We start from the raw sequence: 22528 nt of genomic DNA, 5'->3' as shown, positions 1-22528 counted from the left end.
ATTTTGAATTTTTTAATTTTTTGAAATTTCTATGTACTTTTTGTTTCCACAGTTTTTCAACTTTTCGAATCAAAATTTTTCATTTTTTAATTTTTGATTTTTCCTTTCTTTAAATTTATGATTTTGAAAGTTTCCGATTTTTCGATTTTTTAGCTTCTTGTTTTTTTAATTTTTTGATTTTTCAATTCTCCGGAGTTTTCAATTTTCGAGTTTTTTTTCTTTCATTTGAATTTTTCACTTTTGATTTCTCCAGTTTTCCAATTTTTTAATTTTCTGTCTTCTTATTTTTCGAATTTTCCATTTTGCACTGTTTTAGTTTTTGAAATTTTAAAATTTAATTTAAATCTTTTGAATTTTTCATTGCTTTAAATTTACGATTCTGAATTTTTGTTTTCAATTTTTCGATTTGTTCGACTTTTGTCTTTTTCAAGTTTACGAATTTTGAAGTTTGAAAATTGAAAAATTAAAAAAATTTAAATTGACTTACTTGAAATTTGAAAACTCGAAAAACGAAAATTAAAAAAAACAATTAACCTTAAAAATCCAATAATTGATTAGCTAAAATTTTCAAAAAATGAAAAATTAAAATTTCTAAAAATTATAAAATGGAAAAAGTGAAAACCGGAAAAAAATCTAAAAAGTCGAAAAATTGCAAAATCGTAAAATTAACGAAGCGAAAAATTAAAAAATCCGAAAATTGAAAAAATCAAGGTTTGAAAAATCGAAAAACTCGGGAAATAAAAAACTGAAAATTAAAAGAAGTGAAAAATTGAAAAATTTTAATTCGAAAACCTTAAAAACTGAAGAAACGGAAAATGGAAAATTCAAAAAATAAAAATCGTTTCTTTAATTTTACGATTTTGCAAATTTTCAATTTATCGATTTTTAGCTTTATCAATCTTAGGACTTTCGTATTTTTCAAGTTTCCGATTTTCGAAGTTTTTTAAATTACTCTCACTCAAGTTTTTACTTTTTCGATTTGCAAAGAAATCTCAATTTTTGTTGTTTTCAAATTTTAGAAATTTTAATTTTTTGAAATTTCCGTTTTTTGTTTTTACAATTTTTCAAGTTTTTGATTCAAAATTTTTCATATTTTGATTTTTGATTTTTCCTTTCTTCAAATTTATGATTTTGAAAGTTTCCGATTTTTCGATTTTTAAAGCTTCTTGTTTTTTAATTTTTCTATTTTTCAATTCTTCGGAAAGAAAAATTCAAAAATCCGATTATTGAAAGAATCAAAAGTTGAAAAATCGAAAAACTGAGGAAACAAAAAATTAAAAACTCCAAAAATTGCAATGTCATAAATTTAAAGAAAAAAAAAGCTCGAAAAATAAAAAGTGAAAAATCGAAACATTTTAATTCGAATTTTAAATTTTTCAATTGTTTGCTATCTCTATCTTACGCCTTTTGTATTTTTCAAGTTCCGGATTTTGAAGTTTTTTTTAAATTTACGATTTTTTATTTTTCAATTTTTCGGGTTTTCACTTTTCCGATTTTGCAAAGAAATCTCAATTTTTCGTTTTTTCAATTTTTAGAAATTTTAAATTTTTGAAATCTCTATGTACTTTTTGTTTCCACAATTTTTTAATTTTTGATTTTTCCTTTCTTTAAATTTATGATTTTGAAAGTTTCCGATTTTTCGATTTTTTAGCTTCTTGTTTTTTTAATTTTTTGATTTTTCAATTCTCCGGAGTTTTCAATTTTCGAGTTTTTTTTCTTTCATTTGAATTTTTCACTTTTGGTTTCTCCAGTTTTCCAATTTTTTAATTTTCTGTCTTCTTATTTTTCGAATTTTCCATTTTGCACTGTTTTAGTTTTTGAAATTTTAAAATTTAATTTAAATCGTTTGAATTTTTCATTGCTTTAAATTTAGGATTCTGAATTTTTGTTTTCAATTTTTCGATTTGTTCGACTTTTGTCTTTTTCAAGTTTACGAATTTTGAAGTTTGAAAATTGAAAAATTAAAAAAATTTAAATTGACTTACTTGAAATTTGAAAACTCGAAAAACGAAAATTAAAAAAAACAATTAACCTTAAAAATCCAATAATTGATTAGCTAAAATTTTCAAAAAATGAAAAATTAAAATTTCTAAAAATTATAAAATGGAAAAAGTGAAAACCGGAAAAAAATCTAAAAAGTCGAAAAATTGCAAAATCGTAAAATTAACGAAGCGAAAAATTAAAAAATCCGAAAATTGAAAAAATCAAGGTTTGAAAAATCGAAAAACTCGGGAAATAAAAAACTGAAAATTAAAAGAAGTGAAAAATTGAAAAATTTTAATTCGAAAACCTTAAAAACTGAAGAAACGGAAAATGGAAAATTCAAAAAATAAAAATCGTTTCTTTAATTTTACGATTTTGCAAATTTTCAATTTATCGATTTTTAGCTTTATCAATCTTAGGACTTTCGTATTTTTCAAGTTTCCGATTTTCGAAGTTTTTTAAATTACTCTCACTCAAGTTTTTACTTTTTCGATTTGCAAAGAAATCTCAATTTTTGTTGTTTTCAAATTTTAGAAATTTTAATTTTTTGAAATTTCCGTTTTTTGTTTTTACAATTTTTCAAGTTTTTGATTCAAAATTTTTCATATTTTGATTTTTGATTTTTCCTTTCTTCAAATTTATGATTTTGAAAGTTTCCGATTTTTCGATTTTTAAAGCTTCTTGTTTTTTAATTTTTCTATTTTTCAATTCTTCGGAAAGAAAAATTCAAAAATCCGATTATTGAAAGAATCAAAAGTTGAAAAATCGAAAAACTGAGGAAACAAAAAATTAAAAACTCCAAAAATTGCAATGTCATAAATTTAAAGAAAAAAAAAGCTCGAAAAATAAAAAGTGAAAAATCGAAACATTTTAATTCGAATTTTAAATTTTTCAATTGTTTGCTATCTCTATCTTACGCCTTTTGTATTTTTCAAGTTCCGGATTTTGAAGTTTTTTTTAAATTTACGATTTTTTATTTTTCAATTTTTCGGGTTTTCACTTTTCCGATTTTGCAAAGAAATCTCAATTTTTCGTTTTTTCAATTTTTAGAAATTTTAAATTTTTGAAATCTCTATGTACTTTTTGTTTCCACAATTTTTTAATTTTTGATTTTTCCTTTCTTTAAATTTATGATTTTGAAAGTTTCCGATTTTTCGATTTTTTAGCTTCTTGTTTTTTTAATTTTTTGATTTTTCAATTCTCCGGAGTTTTCAATTTTCGAGTTTTTTTTCTTTCATTTGAATTTTTCACTTTTGGTTTCTCCAGTTTTCCAATTTTTTAATTTTCTGTCTTCTTATTTTTCGAATTTTCCATTTTGCACTGTTTTAGTTTTTGAAATTTTAAAATTTAATTTAAATCGTTTGAATTTTTCATTGCTTTAAATTTACGATTCTGAATTTTTGTTTTCAATTTTTTGATTTGTTCGACTTTTGTATTTTTCAAGTTTGAAAATTGAAAAATTAAAAAAATTTAAATTGACTTACATGAAATTTGAAAACTCGAAAAACGAAAAAATGCGAAGTTGAAAAATGGAAAAATTTAAATTCAAAAACTTGAAAATCGAAAATTAAAAAAAACAATTAATAACCTTAAAAATCGAATAATTGATTAGCTAAAATTTTCAAAAAATGAAAAATTAAAATTTTTAAAAATTATAAAATGGAAAAAGTGAAAACTGGAAAAAAATCTAAAAATCGAAAAATTGCAAAATCGTAAAACTAACGAAGCTAAAAATTCGAAAATCCGAAAATTGAAAAAATCAAGGGTTGAAAAATCGAAAAACTCGGGAAATAATCGAAAAATTTTAATTCGAAAACTTTAAAAACTGAAGAAACGTAAAATAGAAAATTTAAAAAAATAAAAATCGTTTCTTTAATTTTACGATTTTGCAAATTTTCAATTTTTCGATTTTTAGCTTTATCAATCTTGCAAATGAAATCTCAATTTTTGTTTTTTTTTCAAATTTTAGAAATTTTAATTTTTTGAAATTTCCAGTTTTTGTTCTTCAAATTTATGATTTTGAAAGTTTCCGATTTTTCGATTTTTAAATCTTCTTGTTTATTAATTTTTTTGTTTTTCAATTCTTCGAAACGAAAAATTAAAAAATCCGATAACTGAAAGAATCGAAAGTTGGAAAATCGAAAAACTGATGAAACAACAAATTGAAAACTCAAAAAAATCGAGAAATTAAGAATCGAAAAATTTCAAAGTCAAAATTTAAAGAAACAAAAAACTCAAAAAAATAAAAATCGAAAAATTTTAATTCGAAAAGTTGAAAATCCCAGAAATATAAAAATCTTGTCTTTAATTTTACGACTTTGCAAATTTTCGGTTTTTCAATTTTTAGCTTCCTCAATCTTACTACTTTTGCATTTTTCAAGTTACCGATTTTGCAAAGAAATCTGAAGTTTTGGCTTTTTTAAATTTTAGAAATTTTAATTTTTTGTTTCCACAATTTTTCAAATTTTTGAATCAAAATATTCCTATTTTTCATTTTTCCTTTCTTTAAAATGTGGTTTTAAAAGTGTCTGTGTTTTAGATTTTTCAGCTTGTTTTTTAATTTTTCGATTTTTCAATTCTTCGGTGTATTCAATCATCGAGTTTTTTTACCTTCTTTTGAATTTTTCATTTTTCTTTTACGATTTTCACTTGATTTTTCAATTAGCCAATTGTTTAATTTTCCGTCTTCTCGTCTTTAGAATCTTTCAATTTTTCTTAAAAGAAAAATACTTAAGGATAAGTTATAAATACAGGATGTCCCATTTGAAAACATAAGAGAAACTGACAATTCTGAATTTTATTCCCCCTGTATAAATAAATATACCTACTCTTAATATTTTTTTAATTTTCATATTGTGAAAAAACAAGGTAAATTACAGACTTCATATATAATTTCAGATTTTATATTAATAATTCAAAATACTTATTTAAATTTCGTTATTTCATCATTCCACAAGGGTTTTATTTACCAAATTATCAAAAAAGACGTAAGGTGTTTAATTTCAGTCCAGTCTTCATTATCCGCAAATATTTCAACGTCATAAATGATAAATGAGACATCCTGTATTTCATAAAATCTTCGAAATTGCCTTAATGCAAACTTCAATTCAGTTTGGGAAATTTTTAAGTAAAACATTTTTTTTTTATAAAAATATAACAAACCTTTGTGTCTGATAGTAATTTTCACCCTTTTTAAAGAAGAACTTAAATTTATTAAAATATATAGGGTGTTTAATAAAATGCAACAAAAATAACAAACATACACAACATTCACATAAAACACTCTGTAGTCGAAACTTGGCTGAAACGACCCAACACGTACGCTTTCAAAATCTCCCGAATTTCCAAAATATGTGGCGAAAAATTTCAAGATGACGTCAGCAATTAATTGAACCCCAGTTTCGACCCCACAAACAGACTCCTTCAACCACATTCCCCACAATCGCCCGCGAAACCCAGCATTCCCGACGCTCACCCAGCGCCCATAAACCATCATCCTTACGCCTCTGCTCGATTTGACTCGAGCACGGCGTTGTTGAAACCCGACCATCCGTGCCACAATCTCACGAAACATTAAAACGTCGTTCTATTTTTACAGGAAACAGGATCCATAAGGCCAGGTGTGATTGGCGGCTCGAAGCCCCGCGTCGCGACGCCGGAAGTGGAGAGCCGGATCGAGCAGTACAAGCGGGAAAATCCGTCGATTTTCAGCTGGGAAATCAGGGACAGGCTAGTCAAGGAGGGGATCTGTGACAGGAGCACCGCGCCCAGCGTGTCGGCGATCTCCAGGCTGCTGAGGGGCAAGGGGGCGGAGTGCGACGGTAGGGATTTTTTTTTAATTTCTTTTAAAAATTATAAAAATATATATAAATGTGTATTCACCCCCACTGAGGATTTGTTGACGTCATGTCAAAAATTGCTGAGTAACGACGAGTACTAATTTTAGTAAAATTTTGTCAATCAAACTAATTTCTACGTGACATTCTTCCGAAACATAAACACTTTCAAGTTCGGGCAATTTGGTACTCTACACCTCTGTTATTATAAACGGCAGACGTGATTACATTGTTTCGTTATTTTATTGATTATAAATCAAGTTTCAAGAATAACAATAATACCTACAATACTTTTATTATTAGTAGGTATTACAATGCGTCTATTCAATCTGATATATGCATCCTTGCAAAAATGTGGATGACGTCAACACAAAATTTTGTAATAGAAAAACTCACTCGTAACAAACGGTTCCAATTTTTTTTTTGTTTACTATAGTAGCGATTTTAATTTATCGCCTGGCTAGCATAGAACAAAAGTAAGGAACTTTGTATGCTCTTACTTCATCAGTCAAATCGAAGTACTCATGCATGAAAGTGCAAACTATTAAGGTCACATCGATACATTTTTGCCACCTTCAAGCCATCAACGCCACAAAGCAAACCAAATAACGTTACTTTGTCGAGTCCAGTTGCTTATTTTTGCGTTGGCCGCCATAAAACGTTCCATAAAGTCTAAATTTACTGTATGTACCTGAACCCTTTGCGGACTCCGATATCCTCCTTCCTGGTAACTCAGGTAGAAGGCGTTGATCATGGTGCGTTCTAGATTCTAGAACACGTCTTCGGCTCGCCGAAAAATTAAAAATTGTTAGTTTGAAATGGCGCTAAAATAAAATTGTGCTAGATGTTTGTGGTAATTTTAACAATATTATTTCAATTCCGGGCTCGGGTTAGAATCCAAGCGCTTAATTGGATTTTGTTTTACGAGCAATAAAACAGGCACCTGAACTGCAAACAACACAATGTTTTACAGCAGCTTGTGCTGAGTGAAAACTAGAAGCTGCGTTTGTTGAAGGCATAAAACGCGACTATGATAACACCGGAAATTAAAGAGAGAAAAACACAATTAAGGCGCATTTTTTAGTCGACTGACGAGGTCGACGAATTGCGTTTCTTTAAAAAATTATAAAATTAGATTGTGCGATTTTCGATTAACATCCCCACAACACCTGCGTCTTTAAATATGGATATTTAAAGCAGATAAGTAAAGGGAAAAATGTAGACATTCTCAATTTCTCAGTATATGCTTTAATTTTTCGATCAGCAATTTCACGAGTTCTCAATTTTTGGGTTTCGCGGATGATTGTGGGGAATGTGGTTGAAGGAGGACTGTTTGTGGGGTCGAAACTGGGGTTCAATGAATTGTGGGGTGTTTTATGTGAATATTGTGTATATTTGTTATTTTTGTTGCATTTTATTAAACACCCTGTATATTTTTTATGATTTAATACAGGATGTCCCGTTTATGACGTTGAAATATTTTATGGATTGAAATTAAACAGCCTTTTTTATTAACTTCATAAGGGTTTTTTTTGATAATTTGGTAAATATATAATCTTTGTGGAATGATGATGGAGATCTGAAATTATATATGAAGTTTCTCTTATTTTTTTCAAATGGAACACCCTGTATTTGATAATATTGCGAGCTTATCTTTAAGTATTTTTCTTTTAACAAAAATTGAACAATTGAAAAAATTGGGAAGTTGAAAACATCAAAAGTGGAAAAATCAAAGAACTGGACAAACAAAAAATGAAAAACTCAAAAGAAAGTACAAAACTTCAAAATTGAATACACCGAAGAATTGAAAAATCGAAAAATTAAAAAACGAGAAGCTGAACAGTCGAAAGATCGGAAACTTGCAAAATCATAAATTTAAAGAAAGGAAAAATCAAAAATTAAAAATCGACAAATTTTGATTCGAAAACTTGAAAAATTGTAGAAACAAAAAATTGAAAAAACAAAAATTGAGATTTCTTCGCAAAATCGAAAAGTGAAAACTCGAAAAATTGAAAAGTACAAAAGCCGCAAGATTGAGGAAGCTAAAAAATGAAAATTGAAAAATCCAAAATTTGCTAAATCGTAAAATTAAAGACACGATTTTAATTTTTTTGAATTTTGCAAAGAAATCTCAATTTTTCGTTTTTTCAAATTTTAGAAAATTAAATTATTCGAATTTCCATTTATTGTTTCCACAATTTTTCAAGTTTTTGAACCAAAATTTATCGGTTTATAATTTTTGATTTTTCCTTTCTTTAAATTTATGATTTTGAAAGTTTCTAATTTTTCGATTTTTCGGCTCTTGTTTTTTAATTTTTCTATTTTTCAATTCTTCAGTTTTCAATTTTTGAGTTTTTTTACTTTCTTTTGAACTTTTCGTTTTTGGTTTCTCCAAATCGTGAAATTAACGAAACGAAAAATTCAAAAATCCGTAAATTGAAAATCAAAAGTTGAAAAATCAAAAAAACTGAGGCAACAACAAATTGAGAATTCAAATAAAAAATCGGCAAATTGAAAAATGGAAAAATTTCACAGTCATAAATTTAAAGAAAGAAAAACCCGAAAAATAGAAAGTGAAAGATCGAAAAATTTTTATTCGAAAAAACTTGAATATTCCAAAAAAAAATAAAAATCGTTCCTTTAATTTTACGATTTTGCAAAATATAGATTATTCAATTTTTAGCTTACTCAATGTTACAACTTTTGGATTTTTCAATTTTGCGAGCTCTCATTTTTCCGATTTTGCAAAGAAATCCCAATTTTTCGTTTTCTCAAATTTCAGAAATTATAATTTTTTGAATTTTCCATTGTTTATTTTCACAATTTTTCAAGTTTTCGAATCAAAATTTTTCTATTATTAACTTTTGATTTTTCCTTTCTTTAAATTCGATTTTTCGTATTGTTTTTTCATTTTTCCATTTTTGAAGTTTGAAAATGAAAAATTAAAAAAATTTAAATTGACTTACTTGACATTTGAAAACACGAAAACCGAAAAAATGCGAAAGTGATTGTGGGGAACGTGGTTGAAGCAGGACTGTTTCTGGGGTCGAAACTGGGGTTCAATGAATTGAAATTTTTCGCTACGTATTTTGAAAATTCGATAGATTTTGAAAGCGAAGGTGTTGGGTCGTTTCAGCCAAGGTTTGGAATACAGGGTGTTTTATGTGAATGTTGTGTATATTTGTTATTTTTGTTGCATTTTATTAAACACCCTGTATATTTTTTTATAATTTAATACAGGATGTCCCGTTTATGACGTTGAAATATTTTATGGATTGAAATTAAACAGCCTTTTTTATTAACTTCATAGGCGTCTTTTTTGATAATTTGGTAAATATATAATCTTTGTGGAATAATGATGGAGATCTGAAATTATACATGAAGTTTCTCTTATTTTTTTCAAATGGAACACCCTGTATTTGATAATATTGCGAGCTCATCTTTAAGTATTTTTCTTTTAACAAAAATTGAACAATTGAAAAAATTGGGAAGTTGAAAACATCAAAAGTGGAAAAATCAAAGAACTGGACAAACAAAAAATGAAAAACTCAAGAAAGTACAAAACTTCGAAATTGAATACACCGAAGAATTGAAAAATCGAAAAATTAAAAAACGAGAAGCTGAAAAGTCGAAAGATCGGAAACTTGCAAAATCATAAATTTAAAGAAAGGAAAAATCAAAAATTAAAAATCGACAAATTTTGATTCGAAAACTTGAAAAATTGTAGAAACAAAAAATTGAAAAAACCAAAAATTGAGATTTCTTCGCAAAATCGAAAAGTGAAAACTCGAAAAATTGAAAAGTACAAAAGCCGCAAGATTGAGGAAGCTAAAAAATGAAAAATGAAAAATCCAAAATTTGCAAATCGTAAAATTAAAGACACCATTTTAATTTTTTTGAATTTTGAATTTTCTATTTCCCAAGTTTTTCGATTTTTCAACGTTTTATTTTTTCAATTTTCGGATTTTTGAATTTTTCGTTTCGTTAATTTTATGATTTAATTGCAATTTTTGGACTTTTGGATTTTTTCCCGATTTTCACTTTTTCTTTCGATTTTATAATTTTTCGAAATTTTAATTTTCCATTTCTGAAAGTTTAGCTTATCAATTTTTCCATTTTTCAGATTATCAATTGTTTGCTTTATTTGTCCAGTTTTTGAAGTTTTTTCAATTTTTCGGATTTTCACTTTTTCGATGTTGCAAAGAAATCTCAATTTTTATTCAAATTTCCCTTTTTTGTTTCCACAATTTTTCAAGTTTTCGGACCAAAATTTGTCGATTTTCAATTTTTGATTTTTCCTTTCTTTGAATTTATGATTTTGAAAGTTTCTGATTTTTAGATTTTTCAGCTTCTAGTTTTTTAATTTTTCTATTTTTCAATTCTTCGGAGTTTTTTACTTTTTTTTGAATTTTTCATATTTTGTTCCTACAGTTTTTCCATTTTTTCAACTTCCCAATTTTTTAATTTTCTATCTTCTCATTATTCGAATTTTCCATTTAGCGGTGTTATAGTTTTTCAAATTTTAAAATTTAATTTGAATCTTTTGAATTATTCGTTGCTTTAAATTTACGATTTTGAAGTTTTGTTTTCAATTTTTGGATTTGTTCGACTTTCGAATTTTTCAGGTTTATGAATTTTGAAGTTTGTAAAATGAAAAATTAAAAAATTTAAATTGACGGAGTGAGTTGAAATTAGAAAACTCGAAAATCGAAAAATTGCGAAGTTGAAAAATCCAAAATTTTGTATTCAAAAACTTGAAAAATGAGGAAATGAAAATCGAAAATTCGAAAAATAATGAAATCGAAAAAGTGCAATCCGGAAAAATTGAAAAATCGAAAAACTGAAGAAACAACAAATTGAAAATTAAAAAAAAATCTGGAAACTGAAAAATCGAAAAATTTTAAAGTCATAATTTAAACAAACGAAAAACTTGGGAATAATGGTTGGAATTTTTAAAATAAAGCCGAAAATAACTCCTAAATGTCGAAATCTACAAAAAAATCCCTTTAAGTAATTTTTCAAATTGATCAAACAAGGTCAAAAATTTCGTAAGAAGTGAGTTTTCAATTATCTTTTTGAAAAAGTTACCTTCTAGAGGTCGAAATCGATAAATTTACAAAAAATGTCTTTGGATAATTTTCGAAAGTGATTGAAAAAGGACTTCAAAATAACAAAAAGTCGAAAATTTTGTAATATTGAAAACTTACGTTTTTGGAAAAGTTACCCAAAAATTCACAAAAAATTCTAAGATCTCAATATGCTCATTCGAAAAATATAACGTGCTTACTTTTGTGGTCCCGAAGCAATTTTTGGAGATATTCAATTTTAGATTCATTTTTTTTTTTAAGCATAAAAATTGCCGTATTTCTTTTGGCGATTCTGCTAAAATCGTAATTTTTGTAGAAATGAAGCCAAAATATCTTCTAGAGATCTAAATCTGAGGTTCTTAATTTGATCAATTAAAAATTGGCTATAAGTATAATAAAATCACGCAGAGAGAATCGGTGGGTGGGCGGGGCTAAGTTTAAATTTTTGCTACAGAGTTCTTTTTAAGGTGAAACCGACTGTGGCAAAGCAGATACCTTCGAAGAAAATAAAGGTCGGGTAGGCGGGGCTATTGCCCGCTTATAAAATACTCTGTAGCAAAAAGTTAAACTTAGCCCCGCCCACCCGCCCCTTCTATCAGTTTTTTTTCTTTTGAAATAAGAAATACATTTTATAGGAAATAGTATAACAAAAATATTACGATTAGAGCTTTTTTTCGTTTTTAACAGTCTACATTCTTTTCCTTCCCATTCCCACTCTACCAAAGAACATGGAATTAACCCCGCCCACCCGCCCGTTTTCATTTCAGAGATTCACTTTATCTAATTTGAATTAAAGGAACAAGGAGGGTGGGAGGGACTAGTACTCGCTAAGGCTGGACTGTTTTTGATAAATTGTTTAAAAATTTTTAGATTTTTGCATTTTTTCGATCAGCAATTTCACGAGTTCTCAATTTTCAATTTTTCAGATTTTTATTTCATCCATTTTTCGTATTGCAATTTTCAGATTTTCATTGTTGTTAGTATAAAACTGATTTTGGCAAATCACATAGTTTCTAGAAAAATAGGGGCGGGTGGGCGGGCCTAGTGTTTGCTAAGGTAAGACTAATTTTGGCAAATCACATTGCCTCTAGAAAAATAGCGGGCGGGTGGGCGGGCTTAGTATTTGCTAAGATAAGACTAATTTTGGCAAATCACGTACCTTCCGAGAAAATAAAGGGTGGGTGGGCGGGACTAGTTCTTCTTAAGGTGAAACTGACTGTGGCAAATCACATACCCTCGAAGAAAATAAAGGCTGGGTAGGCGGGGCTATTGCTCGTTTATAAAAGACTCTGTTGCAAAAAGTTAAACTTAGCCCCGCCCACCCGCCCCTTCTATCAGTTTTTTTCTTCTGAAATAAGAAATATATTTTATAGCAAATAGTATAACACAAATATTACGATTAGAGCTTTTTTTCTTTTTTCACAGCCTACATTCTATTCCTTCCCATTCCCACTCTACAAAAGAACACATAATTAAACCGCCCACCCGCCCGTTTTCATTTCAGCGTTTCATTTTATCTAGTTTGAATTAAAGGAACAGGGTGGGTGGGAGGGGCTTGTACCTACTTGTTAAGATAGGACTGTTTTTGATAAATTGTTTAAATTTTTTAGAGTTTTGCAATTTTTCGATCAGTAATTTCACGAGTTCTGAATTTTTAGTTTTTCAGATTTTTATTTCATCCATTTTTCGATTTGCAATTTTCAGTTTTTCATTTTTTGTTAGTACTTGCTAAGATAAGAGTGATTTTGGCAAATCACATATTTTCTAGTAAAATAGGGGGCGGGTGGGCGGGCCTAGTATTTGCTAAGATAAGACTAATTTTGGCAAATGACATACCTTCCAAGAAAACAAAGGGTGGGTGGGCGGCACTAGTTTTTCTTAAGGTGAAACTGACTGTGGCAAATGACATACATTCAAAGAAAATCAATGCGGGGTGGGCGGGGCTATTGCTCGTTTATATACGACTCCGTAGCAAAAAGTTAAACTTAGATCCTGCCTACCCGCCCCTTCTATCAGTTTTTTTTTGTCTGAAATAAGAAATGCATTTTATAGCAAATAGTATAACAAAAATATTACGATTAGAGCTTTTTATCTTTTTTAACAGCCCACTTTCTATTTCTTCCCATTCCCACTCTACAAAAGAACATATAATTAACCCCGCCCACCCGCCCGTTTTCGTTTCAGCGATTCATTTTATCTAGTTTGAATTAAAGGAACAGGGAGGGTGGGAGGGGCTACTTGCTAAGATAGGACTGTTTTTGGTAAATTGTTTAAAATTTTTTAGATTTTTGCAATTTTTCGATCAGCAATTTCACGAGTTCTCAATTTTTAATTTTTCGGATTTTTATTTCATCCATTTTTCGATTTGCAATTTTCAGTTTTTCATTTTTTGTTAGTACTTGTTAAGATAAGACTCATTTTGGCAAATCGCATAGCTTCTAGAAAAATAGGGGGGTGGGTGGGCGGGCCTAGTATTTGCTAAGATAAGATTAATTTTAGCAAATGACATACCATCCAAGAAACTAAAGGGTGGGTGGGCGGGGCTAGTTCTTTTTAAGGTGAAACTGTAGCAAAATGTTAACTTAGCCCCGCCCCCCCCGCCCCTTCTATCAATTCTTTTTCTTCTGAAATAAGAATTACATTTTATAGCAAATAGTATAACAGAAATATTACGATTAGAGCTGTTTTCTTTTTTAACAGCCTACATTCTATTCCTTCCCATTCCCACTCTACAAAAGAACATATAATTAAGCTTGCCCACCCGCCCGTTTTCATTTTAGCGATTCATTTTATCTAATTTGAATTAAAGCAACAGGGAGGGTGGGAGGGGCTAGTACTTGCTAAGATAGGACTGTTTTTGATGAATTTGTTTAAAAATTTTTAGATTTTTGCAATTTTTCTATCAGCAGTTTCAGGAGTTCTCAATTTTTAATTTTTCAGATTTTTGTTTCATCTATTTTTGGATTTGCAATTTTCAGTTTTTCATTTTTTGTTAGTACTTGCTAAGATAAGACTGATTTTGGCAAATCACATAGCTTCTAGAAAAATAGGGGGCGGGTGGGCGGGTCTAGTGTTTGCTAAGATAAGACTGGTTTTGGCAAATGACATACCTTCCAAGAAAATAAAGGGTGGGTGGGCGGGACTAGTTCTTCTTAAGGTGAAACTGACTGTGGCAAATGACATACCCTCGAAGAAAATAAAGGCAGGGTAGGCGGGGCTCGTTTATAAAAGACTCTGTAGCAAAAAGTTAAACTTAGCCCCGCCCACCCGCCCCTTCTATCAGTTTTTTTCTTCTGAAATAAGAAATACATTTTATAGCAAATAGTATAACAAAAATATTACGATTAGAGCTTTTTTTAACAGCCTACATTCTGTTCCTTCCCATTCCCACTCTACAAAAGAACATATAATTAACCCCGCCCACCCGCCCGTTTTCATTTCAACGATTTATTTTACTTAGTTTGAATTAAAGGAACAGGGAGGGTGGGAGGGTTTAGTACTTGCTAAGAGAGAACTGTTTTTGATAAATTGTTTGAAAATTTTTAGATTTTTGCAATTTTTCGATCAGCAATTTCACGAGTTCTCAATTTTGAATTTTTCAGATTTTTATTATCCATTTTTAGATTTGCAATTTTGAGTTTTTCATTTTTTGTTAGTATTTGCTGAGATAAGACTGATTTAGGTAAATCATATAGCTTCTAGAAGAATAGGGGGCGGGTGGGCGGTCCTAGTATTTGCTAAGTTAAGACTAATTTTGGAAAATGACATACCTTCCAAGAAAATAAAGGGTGGGTGGGCGGAGCTATTGCTCGTTTATAAAAGACTATAGCAAAAAGTTAAACTTAGCCCCGCCCACCCACCCATTATCTCTTTTGTTTTTCTTCTGAAATGAGAAATAAATTTTATAGCAAATAGTACAACAAAAACATGAACAGCATACATTCTATTCCTGCCCATTCCCACTCTAAACGAGAACATATAATTAACTACTCTACGATCAAAATCATCTTCGTTTAACTCTTATATCAAATTTTGTTTATATATTCGAAATACCATGTAGTTGGTTAAATGTTGACCAAAATTATAATATTCAGAACATTTTGTCCGATGGTGGTTTAATTAATAATTTTACTCCTCTCTTTTGGGAAGACAAACTCATTCAAATCGGACAAATTTCTGCGTGACATTATTTCGATGTATAAACATAAATAAACACTTGAGCTTCAGATTGCTACTACCTAGTGCTGAAAGACATTTTATCCCGTTAGGTATGTGGTCACAAAACGAAAATCGTGAAATCAAATACCTATTATAATTTTTTTAAAGAGCGGGATTTGTCGGATTTTACTTTTAGCCTTCGGCCAATTTTTAATCGATCAAATTAAGAACCTCAGATTTAGATCTCTGGAAGATATTTTGGTTTCATTTCTACAAAAAATTACCATTTTACCATCGCCAAATAAAATACAGCAATTTTAATGCTTTTAAAAAAAATAAATCTAAAATCGAATATCTCCAAAAATTGCTCTGGGACCACAAAAGTAAACACGTTATATTTTTCGAATGAGCATATTGAGATCTTAAAATTTTTTGTGAATTTTTGGGTAACTTTTCCAAAAGCGTAAGTTTTCAATATTACAAAATTTTCGACTTTTTTGTCATTTTGAAGCCCTGTTTCAATCACTTTCGAAAAGTATCCCAAAGACATTTTTTTGTAAATTTGTCGATTTCGACCTCTAGAAGGTAACTTTTTCAATAAGATAATTGAAAACTTACTTCTTACGAAATTTTTGACCTTTTTTGATCATTTTCAAAAATCAAAAATCATTTAGAAGCTATTTTCGGCATTATTTTAAAAATTCCAACCATTATTCCCTACCTTCAGTATAAAATATGGTAAAGTTTAGTATTTTTAAAATATCGTTTTTTGAGCCGAATACCTATGCTGTCGTTCAGAATCTTCATTTCTCTAGTGACGGTGCCGAGAAGGGTTACCAACCCGAAGTTAAGCTTCGGGGGGCTGAAGCACACAGCAGGTCTTTGACCGTTGCAAATCACTTGACACAGTACCTGCGGACCTTTTCCAAATATACTGAAACCATAAAGTGGGATTTATAAACTTGCTGTTGACGTTGAAGTTCCCGTTGCCAAGTTGCCAATAATAGTAACTTTGAGGTTCCATTTTTCCATTTTTAAAGGAGTTGTAGGAGAAAAGTGGAGGATTATAATTGATTACTATAAAAATTTACACGTCATAGCAAAACGTATCTGTGCGTGATGTTCGACGCCCCGCATGCTGTTGAATGGGCCAAGGTCATCAAAAAAGGTTATGAGTGCAAAAAATGTATTTCCAGCACATTATTAACGGGAATACATTACATCGGAAGAATGTCACGCAGACATTTGTTTGATTTGAATGAGTTTATCCCCCCAAAACAGATGACTAAAATTATTCATAAGCCTCCATTGAACAAAATATTCTAAATGCTATTATTATAATTCTTACCTTATCATTATTTTATTGTTATAAAGACGAGCGTATTCTCACATTTTCCAGAAAATGAGGTGGCTCGTTCTTAATTTGATCAATAATAAATTGACTGATTCATTAATTTTTTCGAGTCACCGGTTTAAGCAAATCTAAAAAATATGAATGCAATGATTAAAAGTCTGTTCATATTTTGTACATTTGCGAAAGATTCGGCAAAATTTTGAGATGCCATAATCAATTTTTTGGGGTTGATAAACAGATACATTTTCACTAAAAGTTACCATGCTTACAATAACTCCAAAACGTCAAGATTTCAAAGTATTCAGTTTAGCAATTCCTGATTTAATCAATAAAATAAATTGACTCAGTCAGTAATTTTTTTCACACACCCCGTATAAACAAATGTAAAAAATATTTATGCAGTGATAAATCACAATTATAGACTCATCACACTTCGCACATTTAAGATAGCACTTTTTCGGAAAAATTTTGGAGTGGCGTGATCAATTTTTTAGGGAGGGGGGATGAACAAATGTAGTTTGATCAAAAATTTACCATGCCTATGATAACTTTAAAACATCTCCAAGATTTCAAAGCATTCGGTTTTGTAGTTCCTGATTAAATCAATAAAATATATTCACGCATTCATGAATTTTTTTGAGGCACCCTGTATATGCAAATCCAAAAAAAATAGTTTTAAGGTGACGTCATCAATTTTTTGGAGGGGACAAGTAAATATATTTTGAATAAAAACTTATCATGATTATCATAACTGTAAACCATCTGCAAGATTTCGAAGCATTCGGTTTTGTAGATTCCAAATTAAATGTCAATATGTTGTTTCCTAATTTTGATTTTTTTCCCAAAAATCTGTACGTTTTGGCTAAAATCTCAATTCGGAGTCATAAACTACATGTGTAAGACCATGTTATTTGATACAGTTTAAAACTCATTTACTATGTACAATTTTGAACTGACGTCATCACATTAGTGGTGGGGATGATTAGACAAATTTTGTTAGCGTTTTACCATCTACATGATATACCTAGTATAAATACAAAATTTGAAAACAATCTGCCCAGTATTTTCGGAGATTATCTGTCTAATAAAAATCCGGGACGGCAGACAGACAGACGGACAGACAGACGGAAACGGGAGACCTATTTCTTCGTCCTCTAGGGGTCATGATAGGTCGACAAAACGCAAAAGTAGAGAGTCGACCGACGTACTTGATTATAATACTTCCTTCGCTTACGCGTTTTTTTCCTAATATGTGTAATCAACAAGAAACTTAAAAAATGTTTAAAATGGTAAATTTGTGTAGGGAAATATCAATTCTACAATTACGTTCCGCCCCTCGGCTTACGACCAATAAAAAAATCATCAAAATCGAGACAGGGCGGGTGGGCGGGGTTTATATTTTGCCTTTTTACTTCCCGAGCGTAAGCAAAGGAAGTATTGTAATCGAGTCCGTCGGCCGACTCTCTACTTTTACGTTTTCTCGATCTTTCATGACCCCTAGAAGACGAAGAAATAGGTCTCCCATTTCCGTCTGTCTGTCCGTCTGTCCGTCTGTCCGTCTGTCCGTCCGTCTGTCCGTCTGTCCGTCTGTCCGTCCGTCTGTCCGTCTGTCCGTCTGTCCGTCCGTCTGTCCGTCTGTCCGTCCGTCTGTCCGTCTGTTGTCCCGGATTTTTATTAGACAGATAATCTCCGAAAGTACTCGACCGATTGTTGTGAAATTTTGTACTTATATTAAGAATATCATGTAGATGGTAAAACGCTAACCAAAATTTGTCTAATCATCCCCACCACTAATGCGATGACGTCACTTCAAAATTGTACATAGTAAATGGGTTTTCAATTGTATAAAATAACATAGTCCTACACATGTAGTTTACAACTCCGAATCGACTTTTCACCCGAAACGTCCAGATTTTTGGAAAAAAAAAACATTTTGAAATTTAATTTTTAATCTGCTAACCAGAATGCTTTGAAATGTTGCAGATGTTTTAAGGCTATAAAGAGCATCATAAATCTTTAGTCAAAAAATATTTGCTTATCCCCTCCAAAAACTTGATGACGTCAGCTCAAAAGTTTGTGGAATAAATCATATCTAAAATGTACAAAATATGATGAGTCTGTACTTGTGATCTATCACTCCATTCATATTTTTTGGATTTGCATATACAGGGTGACTCAAAAAAATTAATGAATGCGTAAATTTATTTTACTGATTTACTCAGAAACTACAAAACCGAATGCTTTGAAATCTTGCAGATGTTTTAAGGTTCTAAAGAGCATAATAAATGTTTAGTCAAAATATATTTGCTTATCCCCTTCAAAAAATTGATGACGTCAGCTCGAAAGTTTGCCGAATAAATCCTATCTAAACTGTAAAAATATGATGAGTCTGTACTTGTAATTTATCACTCCATTCATATTTTTTGGATTTGCATATACAGGGTGACTCAAAAAAATTAATGAATGCGTAAATATATTTTATTGATTTAATCAGGAACTACAAAACCGAATGCTCTGAAATCTTGCAGATGTTTTAAGGTCATAAAGAGCATAATAAATGTCTAGTCAAAATATATTTGCTTATCCCCTCCAAAAACTTGATGACGTCAGCTCGAAAGTTTGCCGAATAAATCATATCTAAAATGTACAAAATATGGTGAGTCTGTACTTGTCATTTATCACTCCATTTATATTTTTTGGATTTGCATATACAGAGTGACTCAAAAAAATTAATGAATGCGTAAATATATTTTATTGATTTAATCAGGAACTACAAAACCGAATTCTTTGAAATCCACTGCGAAAAAAAAAACATAATAGGCATGCAGTCGTCACGTTTCCGACAGCGAGGGAAGTACTGTCTAAACTCTTTAGACCAATTTTTTTCTTAATATACATAGTTTTCTTTGAACAACACGATACTCAAAAACATCTTTTTTATTTCTTGTAGCGAAATAAGGATTTTGAAATTAAGTTCCTGCCTTTGGCTCACGACGAATAAATAAATCATCAGAATTGAGAGAGGGCGGGTGGGCGGGGCTACATTTTGCCTGTTTTTCTTAATATTTCTAGACTTAATTCGACAACATGTTATTAGATACAATTTAAAACCCATTTACTATGTACAATTTTGAAGTGACGTCATCACATTAGTGGTGGGGATGATTAGAAAAATTTTGGTTAGCGTTTTGCCTTCTACATGATATACATACCTAATATAAATACAAAATTTGACAACAATCGGCCCGGCAAACAGACGGACAGACAGACGGAAACAGGAGACCTATTTCTTCGTCCTCTAGGGGTCATGATAGGTCGAGAAAACGCAAAAGTAGAAAGTCGGCCGATTACAACCCATTGCTTACGCTCGGGAAGTAAAAAGGGCAAAAATTTACCATTTTAAATGTGTTTTAAATTTCTAAGAATAAAAAGAAATCATCACAATTGAAATGGGGTATGTGGGCGGGGCTTATATTTAGTATTTTTTTCTTAATGTACATATTATTCTTTGAACAACTCGATACTCAAAAACATGTTTTTAATTTCTTGTAAAGAAATAAGTGTTTTGCAGTTATGCTCCGCCCCCTTGGTTCACGGTGCATAAAAAAAATCATCACAATTGAGACAGGGCGGGTGGGCGGGCTTATATTTTGCCTTTTGTTTTAATATGTGTTGACTTCTTTTCACAATGAAACTTAAAACATGTTTAAAATAGAAAATTCGTATAAGGAAATATAGATTTTGTAATTAGGCTCCGCCCCATAATCGCAAAATCCATATTTCCTTGCAAAAATGTACCAATTTTACCATGTTTTAGTTTCTTGTTATAAAAAGATGGCATTGTATATTAAGATAAAAAAGGCAAAATATAAGCCCCGCCCACCCGCCCGATCTCAATTCTGATGATTTTTTTATTTGTCGTAAGTAGAGAGGGCGGAGCTTAATTGCAAAATCCTTATTTTTGTACGAGAAATTAAAACATGTTTTTGAGTTTCGTGTTGTTCAAAGAATACTAGGTGGGTATATTAATAAAAAAATAAAGCCAAAAATTAGGACCCACCCATATCCGCCCCGATCTCAATTCTCAGTTGTGATGACTTTTTCATTCGTTGTCAGATCGAGGGGCGGGGTTTAATGCAAGATCGATAATTGTCTACAAGAATTTACCATTTGAAACAATTTTCAAGTTTCTTGTTCTGAAAAGACGACTACGTATATTAAGAAAAAGCCAAAATATGAGCCCCGCCCACCCACCCTATCTCAATTGAACAACACGATACTCAAAATTATTATCCAAATATTATCAATTTCGACCCTTAGAAGTAATTTCCGGCTCCATTTCTCCCAAAATTCTTACCTTTTTGAATATGAAATACAAGACTTTTTAAGATATTAAAAAATTTGAGTACAAAATCGCATATTACCGAAAATTGCTCGCCCCGAGATCATAAACACGCTATATTTTTCGAATCAGCACATTGAAATCTACATTTCAGAATTTTTTGTAGATTTTTGGGTAACTCTTCCAAGAGGGTGAGTTTTCAATATTACGATATTTTTGACTTTTTTGTCATTTTCGAAAATTATTTGAAGAGATTTTTTTGTAGATTTCGGAATTCAGAAGCTACTTATTTTTGGCTTCACTTCAAAAATTCGGCATAAAACATATAGCACATATACTATATTTTTCGAATGAATACGTCGAGATACATATCTTAAAATTTTTGCGGTCTTTAGAGCAACTTTTTCAAAAGCTCAACTTCATTTTGAAATTTTTCGTCTTTCAGAACTTTCCAAAATTATCTAAAGGCATTTTTGTAGATTCCTACCTCTAGAGGTTATTTTCGGTTTCATTTCTTCGAAAATTACTCTCCAGGATTATTTTATGTATCTATAATATGTATACCGAAAATCTTTCTCCAGAATTATAAACACGCTATATTTTTCGAATTTCCCAAAAGCTCAATTTCTCAAAATCCCCTTTTGAAAATTTCGACTTTTTTGTCCACTTTCGTAAACTACGTGAAGAAATTTCTTTGTAGATCACTAACTCCAGAATTAAATTTTGCCACAATTGCCAAAATGAAATGTGACAAAAATTCTGAGATACCTAAACATTTTAAAAATTGCGAATTTTTCAAAAACATTAGAAATTAGAAAAATGCACAGTTAATTTGATAATAATTTGAGGCTTGATTGAGGCTTTAAAATGCACCTAATTTCGCGATGACGCCCTCTTATAGTAAAGTCATAAAAAAAGTGAATGTTTGGTTGCCTGATTTACAAAAAGTGCGCTATTTAATTTTGCTTTGATCAACAATAGCTGACTAAAAAGTGATAATTGACCAAAAAAACCTAAATAACTTTTTCGAATGCAATATCAGCTGTTTCTGACGGCAAAATACGCCACAGTGTGGTCTAAAAAAGCCCCACAACAATACCAATCCCATTATTTCAATTCCATCACAATGAAATAAGGCATCTAGAACGCTCGTTGCGAGCAAAACAGCCAAGAGAAATCGTTCAATCAAAATAGGCAGTTGTGAACAACGTGTGGTACAACCGCAGTCAATAAAATTTCATCACGTAAAATTCCCAATCGAAGAAAAATTAATGAAGCATTTTTTCATTCCTCGCCATCATCGCCGCAATTATTCCAATATAAAAATAATGTCACGCCATCTTGTATGCTTTCGGCCATTTTAAATATCTGTCATACCCAGTAGCCACTACCGTATCACACAATTATTCACAGTCGACCAACTCTAACGATCGCGACAAACAATAAATAGAGGATATTAAAATAAAACGGTCGACTGGGTTCCGTCGACAATCGGAATAAAACCGAACGTAGGTGGTCCCGGATTTTTCCGATTTTCCCCAAACTCCCCTACGAGCCGTTCGTAATTAACCGGCGAACACCAATTAAACTAAAACTAACAGATCATTATGTTAATAAAACACTTGCGCCACGCTTAGCTGGATTACTTAATGCCGACTTTAATTAACGTTATTATTACGTTTACAAACAAATTGAATCTGTAATTACACGTTTGCCCTTGAAGCGGCCAACCCGACGCAACTAGGGGATGTTTTTTTATTTTTGTGTT

At 30.4% G+C, this 22528-nt stretch overlaps 1 protein-coding gene across 1 annotated transcript in view; it reads left to right on the top strand.

The window, feature by feature from the left end:
* LOC135136798 (protein gooseberry-like) overlaps positions 1-22528 on the top strand; it is a 57443-nt gene that overhangs the window by 13266 nt on the left and 21649 nt on the right. Inside the window, exon 3 of the mRNA XM_064066215.1 lies at positions 5582-5804. Within this exon, the coding sequence (XP_063922285.1) occupies positions 5582-5804 (223 nt within the window). The remainder of the gene's footprint in view (positions 1-5581; positions 5805-22528) is intronic.

Source organism: Zophobas morio, unplaced genomic scaffold (genome assembly GCF_036711695.1).
Source record: "Zophobas morio isolate AGI-343-1 ecotype UQ-CSIRO unplaced genomic scaffold, CSIRO_AGI_Zmor_V1 ptg000027l, whole genome shotgun sequence".
NCBI classification, from domain to species: domain Eukaryota; kingdom Metazoa; phylum Arthropoda; class Insecta; order Coleoptera; family Tenebrionidae; genus Zophobas; species Zophobas morio.
This window is presented reverse-complemented; position numbering and strand designations above follow the sequence as displayed.